The sequence below is a fragment of the Aegilops tauschii genome, chromosome 4 (genome assembly GCF_002575655.3).
Source record: "Aegilops tauschii subsp. strangulata cultivar AL8/78 chromosome 4, Aet v6.0, whole genome shotgun sequence".
NCBI lineage: Eukaryota > Viridiplantae > Streptophyta > Magnoliopsida > Poales > Poaceae > Aegilops > Aegilops tauschii.
This window is the reverse complement of record NC_053038.3, coordinates 208,268,961-208,278,310: the sequence shown is the minus strand read 5'-3', so window position 1 is coordinate 208,278,310 and position 9,350 is coordinate 208,268,961. Positions and strand designations below refer to the sequence as shown.

General features: G+C 42.7%; 1 protein-coding gene across 1 annotated transcript; it reads right to left on the bottom strand.

Annotated features, from left to right (window-relative positions):
- Positions 1 to 7,294: 7,294 nt before the first annotated feature.
- LOC141021766 (uncharacterized) lies at positions 7,295 to 8,076 on the bottom strand. Its single transcript, XM_073497621.1, has 3 exons — positions 7,828 to 8,076; positions 7,432 to 7,611; positions 7,295 to 7,315 (listed from the first exon to the last, which is right to left on the bottom strand). Exons 1-3 carry the CDS (start codon positions 8,074 to 8,076, stop codon positions 7,295 to 7,297), a joined length of 450 nt encoding a protein of 149 aa, XP_073353722.1.
- Positions 8,077 to 9,350: the final 1,274 nt, after the last annotated feature.

Below are 9,350 nucleotides of genomic sequence, written 5' to 3'. Positions count from 1 at the left end.
ACTGAATTCAGGTGGGATCTTTTAGAAAGAAGTAAACACAACTCTAAAGATTGGGAACTTGAGGAAGGTAAACAGTCAGGTATTAAGCTTAAGTTTGATTGTGTTCAATCTTTTATGAACACTGATGCCTTTCACAAGTTTAGCACTAAATATGGACTTAACTCTGAGATTGTAGCCTCTTTTTGTGAACCATTTGCTACTCATGTTGATCTCCCTAAGGAGAAGTGATTTAAATATCATCCACCTATTAAAGAAGAAATTAAAGAACCAGTAGTAGCTAAAGAAGAAACTATCATTTACAATGTTGATCCAGTTGTTCCTACTGCTTATATTGAAAAACCACCTTTCCCTGTATGGATAAACATGCTAAGGTTTCAACTGTGGTCCGCAAAATTAATATCAAAGCATCTAGACTTTCAGAACAAATCAAAGTAGAACCTAGTGTTGATATGGTTAAAGATCTCTTGGTAGAAAATATCGATGGGCATGTTATTTACTTCTGTGATGAAGCTGCTAGAATTGCCAAACCTGATGAAAAAGATAAACATAAACCTGTTGTTGGCATGCATGTTATCTCAGTCAAAATAGGGGATCACTGTTACCATGGTTTATGTGACTTGGGTGCGAGCGTGAGTGTTATTCCTTTTACCTTATATCAAGAAATTATGGATGACATAGCACCCTCTGAAATAGAAGACATAGATGTTACTATTAAACTTGCTAATAGAGACACCATCACACCACTTGAGATTGTTGAAGTGAAGGTAAAATACCCTACTGATTTTCTAGTTCTTGGTTCCCCACAAGATGATTTCTGTCCCATTATTTTTGGTAGACCTTTCTTGAACACCATTAATGCTAAACTAGATTGTGAGAAACAAACTATCAGTGTTAGTTTTGGTGATGAGTCTCACGAGTTTAATTTTTCTAAGTTTATTAGAAAACATCATAAGAAAGAATTACGTAGGAATGATGAAATAATTGGTCTTGCTTCTATTGTCATGCCTCCTATAGATCCACTATAACAATATTTGCTAGACCATGAAAATGGTATGCATATGCATGAAAGATATGAAATATATAAAATTTTCTTTGAGCAACGACCTCTGCTCAAGCACAATTTTCCTATCGAAACTCTAGGAGGTCCTCCTCCACCTAAGGGTGATCTCGTGTTTGAATTAAAACAATTGCCAGACACTTTGAAATATGCTTATCTTGATGAGAAAAGGATTCCTGTTATTATTAGTGCTAACCTTTCAGAACATGATGAAGAAAGATTATTGAAAATTCTGAAGAAGCACTGAGCCGCTATTGGGTATACTCTTGATTATCTTAAGGGCATTAGTCCCACTCTAGGTCAGCACAAGATTAATATGGAACCTAATGCTAAACCCGTTGTTGATCACCAACGATGTTTGAATCCTAAGATGAAAGAAGTGGCAAGAACTAAAATATTAAAGCTTCTTCAAGCAGCTATAATCTATCCCGTAGCTGATAGTAGATGGTAAGTCCCTTTCATTGTCTCCCTAAGAAGGGAGGTATTACTGTTGTTCCTAATGATAAAAATGAACTCACTCCACAAAGAATTGTTACTGGCTATAGAATGGTAATTGATTTTATAAAATTGAATAAAGCAACTAGAAAAGATCATTACCCTTTGCCTTTTATTGACCAAATGCTAGAAAGACTATCTAAGCAAACACGCTTTTTCTTCCTTGATGGATATTCTAGTTTTTCTCAAATACATGTTTCACAACCCGATCATGAGAAAACCACCTTTACTTGCCCTTTTGGAACTTATGCTTATAGATGTATGCCTTTTGGTTTATGTAATGCACCAGCTACCATTCAAAGATGTATAACTGCTATATTCTCTGACTTATGTGAAAAGATTGTTGAGGTTTTCATGGATGATTTTTTCGGTTACGGAACTTCTTTTGATGATTGCTTAAGAAACCTTGATCGAGTTTTGCAGAGATGTGAACAAACTAATCTTGTCTTGAATTGGGAGAAGTGCCACTTTATGGTTAATGAGGGCATTTGGTTGGGACATAAAAAATTTGAACGTGGTATTGAGGTGGATAAAGCTAAAGTTGATACGATTGAGAAAATGCCATGTCCCAAAGTTACTAAAGGTATTCGTAGTTTCCTTGGTCATGCTGGTTTCTATAGGAGGTTTATTAAAGACTTCTCTAAAATTTATAGGCCTCTTACAAATCTTTTACAAAAGGATGTTCCATTTTTTATGATGATTGTGTAGAAGCCTTTGAACACTCAAGAAAGCCTTAACTTCTGCACCTATAGTACAACCACCTGATAGGAACTTGCCTTTTGAAATTATGTGTGCTGCTAGCTAGTGATTATTCTGTTGGTGTTGTTCTAGGACAAAGAGTTGACAAAACATTAAATGTTATCCATTATGCTAGTAAAACTCTAGACAGTGCTCAACGAAATTATGCTACTACTGGAAAAGAATTTTTAGCAGTTGTGTTTGCTTGTCATAAATTCAGGTCTTATATCATTGTTTCTAAAGTAATTGTTCACACCCAACATGCTGCTATAAAATATATTATGGAAAAGAAAGATGCTAATCCTGGACTCATTAGGTGGGTTCTCCTGCTACAAGAATTTGATTTACATATTACTGATAGAAAAGGAGCTGAGAACCCCGTAGCTGGTAGCTTGTCTAGGTTAGAAAATGTTCTTGATGACCAACTACCTATTGATGATAGCTTCCCTGATGAACAACTAGCTACAATAAATGTCCCCCATAACACTCCTTGGTATGCTGACTATGCTAATTACATTGTTGCTAAATATATACCACCTAGTTTCACATACCAACAAAAGAAAAAAATCTTCTCTGATTTAAGACATTACTTTTGGGATGACCCACACCTCTATAAAGAAGGGGTAGATGGTATTATTGGACCATGCGTACCTGAGCATGAACAGGAACATATCCTATGGAAATATCACTCCGAAGCTTAAGGAGGACATCATGTGGGAGATAGAACTGCTCACAAGGTATTGCAATCTGGTTTTTACAGGCCTACTCTCTTGAAGGATTCCCGTAAGTATGTTTTATCTTGTGATGAATGCCAAAGAATTGGAAATATTGATAAGCGTCAGGGAATGCCTATGAATTATTCATTTGCTGTTGAACCATTTGATGTTTGGGGTAGAAGCTATTCCAACTAGTAGTGCTGATCACAACACCTCTATTAAAATGCTTAAAGAAGTTATTTTTCCAAGGTTTGGAGTCCCTACATATTTAATGACAGATGGTGGTTCACACTTTATTCATGGTGCTTTTCGTAAAATGCTTGCTAAGTATAATGTTAACCATAGAATTGCATCCCCCTATAATCCCCAATCTAGTAGTCAAATTGAATTTAACAATAGAGAAATTAAACTAATACTACAAAAGACTGTCAACAGGTTCTGAAAGAATTGGCCTAAGAAGTTAGATGATGCACTTTGGGCTTACAGAAAAGCATATAAAAATCCTATGGGTATGTCTCCTTATTAAATGGTTTATGGAAAAGCTTGTCATTTTCCTCTTGAGTTATAACATAAAGCATATTGGGCAATTAAGGAACTCAACTATGACTTCAAACTTGCCGGTGAAAAGAGGTTATTTGATATTAGCTCACTAGATGAATGGAGAACCCAAGCTTTTGAAAATGCCAAACTATTTAAAGAAAAATTTAAAAGATGGCATGATAAAAGAATCCAAAAGCGGGAGTTCAAAGTTGCAGAACATGTTCTTTTGTACAACTCTCATTTCAGATTCTTTGCAGGAAAACTTCTCTCCAAGTGGGAAGGACCATATATTGTCGAAGAGGTTATCGCTCTGGAGCTATCAAAATAAATAATGCTGAAGGTACTAACCCGAAGGTTGTTGTTGTAGGGTGAAACCCTAGAGGGGATCTTTTCACACTTGGAGGGGGGAAATAGGAAGAACACAAAACAACACAAGGAGGAGATCACTCAAACAAACCCAAATAACACATCCACTAGAGTAGCATACAAGAGATCCACAAGCATACACGGACAATTCAAGGAAAATAGCATTAGGGTAAAAGTTCTTCCCACTAGGTGAGGTCTTGATATCCACATAAGGATCTTGTCCAAGAGGAGGGCTTGATCTCCAAGAGCAGCTTCTTCAAGAGGAGGTCTAGATCTCCAAGAGGAGGAAGATGAGCAAAGCTCTCTCTTTATCTATGTAATACTTTCCTAACCTCTCAAATGAGATAGGAGATGATTAGTTAAAGGCTAAGGACGAAATATGAGGGAGAGAGGGGTACAAGGGTCAAAGAACCCGAAATGCACACACGCATATGGAGGGGTCCAGGCACCCGGGGTAAAGGGGCCCAGGCACCCGGAGGTGGTGCGGCTTGGTGTCCGGGCACCCGAGGGCTGAGGGCCAGGGCACCAGGACCGGTCAGGGGCGTCGTGGACTTGGACTTGGCGCTGGGGTGCCCGGGCACCCGGGGTGGCTGCTAGTGCTGCTCAGGAAGGAGGTCGGGCACCCGGGGGCGAGCTCGGCGCGACCCAGGTGGAGGCCGGGCACCCGGGGTGGGCTGGGGCGAGGCCCAGGTGGCAGCCAGGTACACGGGGAGTCCAGGGGGTTTGGCCCTCCCCATAGCTGCGAGTCCGGTTACCCGGGGTCCTTCTGTCCAGGTACCCGTTGTGTCCAGGAACTCCTTTCCTTTGCACTTCTCGCTCCTTTCTTCCTTCTCCTCGTCAATAGGTGCTCGAGTCTCCGTGCTAGCCTCTTCATGATCATCACTTTAGTACCTAAGTTGCATAATACTTCCCTTTGAGGTAGGACCCAACTCTCATGTGAATTTGAATGGAGCTCGAAGAGGAAGGACTTAACCTCGGTTTCGATGGCGCGTGCACGTGCCCTTGTCATTGGTCCTCTCAGCGCTTGCGGTGGTGATGGAGTGTCCATGTGAATGGACAAGGGATGCTCCGCATCATCTCCCCCCCCCCTTGGGAGGGATCCATCCACGAACCGTGATCGTCATCACCATGGTACTTTGCCAAGTCCTTGACGTTGTAGATGTCGCTTACGTTGTACTTGTCACGTGGAATGTCGATCCTGTAGGCATTGACGTTGTAGCGTGCTAGCACCTTGAAGGGTCCATCGGCTCTTGGAAGTAGTTTGGACTTTCACTCCTTTGGGAAGCGGTCCTTGCGGAGATGTAACCATACAAGGTCACCCGGTTGGAACACCATCGAAGACTTCTTGATGTTGAGCTTGGTGGTGAGGCAGTGTACTTGACGCTCGATCGTGGACCTTGTATCTTCATGCATCTTCTTACGGTAGGTGGCTCTTGCACTAGCGTCCATGTTCGCTCGTTCTTGGAGCGGTAGGGGAAGGATGTCCAACGACGACAAAGGGTTGAAGCCATAGACAACCTCGAAGGGGGACTTGCCGGTAGTAGAGTGTCTTGCGTGGTTGTAGGCGTACTTGGCGATGGGTAAGCACTCCTCCTACTCCTTGATGTTCTTCTTGATCAACACGCGTAGGAGGGTGGCGAGCGTCCGGTTTGTGACTTCCGTTTGGCTATCGGTTTGAGGATGATATGCCGTGGAGAAGAGTAGCTTGATTCCGAGCTTGGCGCATAACGTTTTCCAAAAGTAGCTTAAGAACTTGACGTCTCGGTCCGACACAATTGTCTTTGGCACTCCGTGTAACCTCAAGAATTCCCTACAAAAAAAACTTGCAACATGTGAAGCATCGTCTATCTTATTGCATGGGATAAAATCAGCCATTTTAGAGAATCTGTCCACAACAACAAATACGGAATCCTTGCCATTTTGAGTCCTAGGTAATCCGAGCACAAAATCCATGCTAATATCTTCCCATGGGTTATGTGGAATAGGAAGTGGCATATGTAAACCATGGGATTGAGATTGTGACTTAGCTTTGCGGCATGTAGAGCACCGGTTGGTGAAGCGTGAGGCATCGTAGAACATCTTGGGCCAAAAGTAGTTCTTGGAGAGCGTGAAAAAAGTCTTGTCGCATCCAAAATGTCCCATGAGTCCGCCTCCATGAGCCTCTTGCAAAAGTAACAAACAAAGAGAAGACTCGGGGATGCATAGTTTGTTAGCTCTCATTAGATAACCATCTTTGATATAATATCGTTCCCAGGATGTATGCGTCACACACTTAGCAAAAGGAGTAGCAAAAATCACATCATGCTCATACAAATCTTTGATATGATCAAATCCAACAACATTCAATTCAAGTTGAGCAATTAACATGCATTTGCGGGAAAGAGCATCCGCCACAACATTCTCTTTGCCCTTAATGTACTTGATCACACAGGGGAGAGATTCAATAAATTCACTCCATTTAGAATGTCGTTTATTCAACTTGGTTTCGCCTTTAAGGTACTTAAGTGTCTCATGATCGGTATGTATGATAAACTCATATGGGCGAAGATAATGCTCCCAAACATGCAACACACGCATTAAAGCATACAATTCTTTGTCATAGATGGGATAGTTAAGTTGAGCACCGGAAAGTTTGTCACTAACATATGCAATGGCTCGCTTTTCTTGCATCAAAACTCCACCAATTCTATTACCACTAGCATCACAATGAACCTCAAAAGTTTTGTCAAAGTTAGGCAAAGCGAGAATCGGAGCATGAGTAAGAAAAGATTGGACCTCATCAAAGGCGGTAGATTGCAAAGGTCCCCAATCAAAGGGTGCATTTTTCTTACTCAAGGCATGGAACAGTGCAGCAATAGTGCTAAAGTCTTTCACAAAGCGACGATAGAAACCCGCAAGACCAAGGAAACTACAAACTTGTTGCAAATTAGTGGGTTGAGACCAAGTTTTAATTGCTTCAATTTTAGACTCATCAACATGGACACCCTTTGAAGAAACAACGAAACCCAAGAAATCAAGCTTGTCAACACAAAAAGTGCATTTTTCCATGTTGGCATAAAGACGTTCCTTGCGAAGAGTTTGTAAAATGGCCCTAAGATGATTCACATGGTCTTTGAGGGATTTGCTAAACACGAGTATGTTGTCAAAATAGACCACAACAAACACGCCAATGTAAGGACGAAGCACAAAATGCATAAGACGCATGAAAGTACCGGGAGCTTCTGATAAACCCATAGGCATAACTAACCACTCGTACAAGCCAAATTTAGTTTTGAAAGCGGTTTTCCATTCATCGCCTTCTTGAATGCGGATATGGTAATCGCCACTTTTAAGATCAATTTTTGAGAAAATGGTGGCACCGGTAAGCTCATCTAGCATATCATCAAGGCGAGGAATGGGGTGCCTATAACAAATGGTGATAGCATTGATGGGTCTATAATTGGAGCACATGCGAAAACTACCATCTTTCTTAGGGACAAGGATAATCGGAATGGCACAAGGGCTTAAGCTTTCACGTACATGACCGTTGTCGATGAGTTGTTGTACTTGTCGTTGGATCTCCTTAGTTTCGTTGGGGTTGAAGCGGTAGGGAGAATTGTTTGGAAGAGGTGCTCCGGGGATGAGGTCGATCCGGTGTTCGATGCCGTTTATAGGAGGAAGACCTGGAGGTAGATCATCAGGGAAGACATCCGCGAATTCCTGCAAAAAGTTAGAGAACACTAGAGGAAGAGGATTAGAAGTGTTAGTTTTTGCCACCTCATCTTTTCATAGTAGGACATAGTGTATGACACTCGATGGGTTCTCACACACTTCTCTCATGTCTCTTTTTGTTGCTAGGAGGACTAAGTTATTCTCTCTTGGCGAAGAGTCACTCAATTTGGGCTTGTGGCGCTCACTTTGTTTGTGGTGGTTCACTCTCTCGCTAGTATCTCCATGATGTGTGGATGCTTGCTTATCGGCGATCACATGGCTTGGTGACATTGGTCGTAGCACGTCCTCCTTGCCCTTCAACTTGAAGATATAGTGGTTTGTTCTTCCATTGTGGATGACGCCGCAGTCGAATTGCCAAGGTCTTCCCAAGAGAAAATGGCACACGGATATAGGAACCATGTCGCACTCTAAGGTGTCCTTGTAGGCGCCGATCTTGAAGGAAACTTGCACCATTGCACCTTGTAGGGACGAGGATGCTTCGTCTTGGCCAATTCCAGCTTGGAACACAACTCTTCACTTGCCAAGTTGCGGCAACTTCCTCTATCGATAGTGACTTTCACGGAACGCCCGTTGATGCCGGCCTTGGTGTGGAAGATGTGGCATCGTTGGTCTTCTTCTTGGTGGTGTTGGAGCGTCAAGACCTTGGAGACCACTAGAGAGGGACTTGAATCGTTGTCACAAAAGACTTAATCATCTTCATCTTTGTTCACGCGCCGGTGCATGGCCACGTGCTCATGGGCTTCCATTTCTTCATCACTCATGGAGTCGTATGTGCCATCATCATTGAAGATTATGGTTCGCTTGTTGGTGCATTCAAAGGACTTATGTCCTCGGCCACCACATGTGAAGCACTTGATAGAACTTGTCTTGACAGGGTCATTCGGTGGCGCAAAGATGAGGGAGTCTTGGATTTGTAGGTGCTTGCCGAGGACGAGTCGAGGAAGGTGTAACTTGCTTGGAACTTGACTTGTCGCCGGTACTTGGTGATGCTCTAGTTGAGGTAGGAGGTGCCAAAGTCGCGGGAGCTTGAGTGTAGGAGCCGTAGGTTTTGGACGAGTACTTGGCGTATTTGAAGTCATCTTACACTTGTCACTCGACCTTGGTCGCTTGATGAACTAGCTCGAGAAGGTTTGAGTAAGGTTGGAAGTCGGCAATCCGCTTGATTGGGTGGTTGAGGCCGTTCAAGAAGCGTGTCATAGTTTGCTCGTCATCTTCCTTGACATTGGCTCTTATCATGGCAACCTCCATTTATTGGTAGTATTCTTCCACCGTCTTCATGCCTTGCTTGGGGAGTTGCAACTTCTTGAAAAGATCACGGGTTTAGTGTGTAGGCACGAAGCAAGCTCTCATGACATCCTTCATTTGCGTCCAAGTTGTGATTGGTGGTTCGCCTCTTGCTTGTCGTGGCTCGATCACTTGTTCCCACCAAATGAGGACGTAGTCTTGAATCTCAGGGGAGGCCATGGCGATCTTCTTTTCCTCGTCGTAGTTGTGAAGTCGGAGTATCTTGTCCACATTCAATGCCCATGAGAGATATTCTTCGAGATCATTGCTTCCGGAGAACTTGGGCATGGTGAGATTGAGCTTGCCATAGCGGAGTTCTTCGTCCTAGTGGCGGTTTTGATGCTGCTCTTGACGAGGAGGAAGGTCCTCAAATGGTCGTTCCTCATGATGTCTCCCTTGTCGTGGAGGAGGACGAGGCATATACGCTTGGTTTATTCTTTCTT

Excerpts from the sequence above, each read along its gene's own strand:
- LOC141021766 (XM_073497621.1), bottom strand. The coding sequence starts at position 8,076 with ATGGTGCAAGTTTCCTTCAAGATCGGCGCCTACAAGGACACCTTAGAG. Across the intron at positions 7,612-7,827 it reads ATGGAGATACTAGCGAGAGA|GAATTCGCGGATGTCTTCCC; the intron begins GTGAACCACCAC and ends AACTTTTTGCAG. Across the intron at positions 7,316-7,431 it reads AACTCATCGACAACGGTCAT|GCACCCCATTCCTCGCCTTG; the intron begins GTACGTGAAAGC and ends CATTTGTTATAG.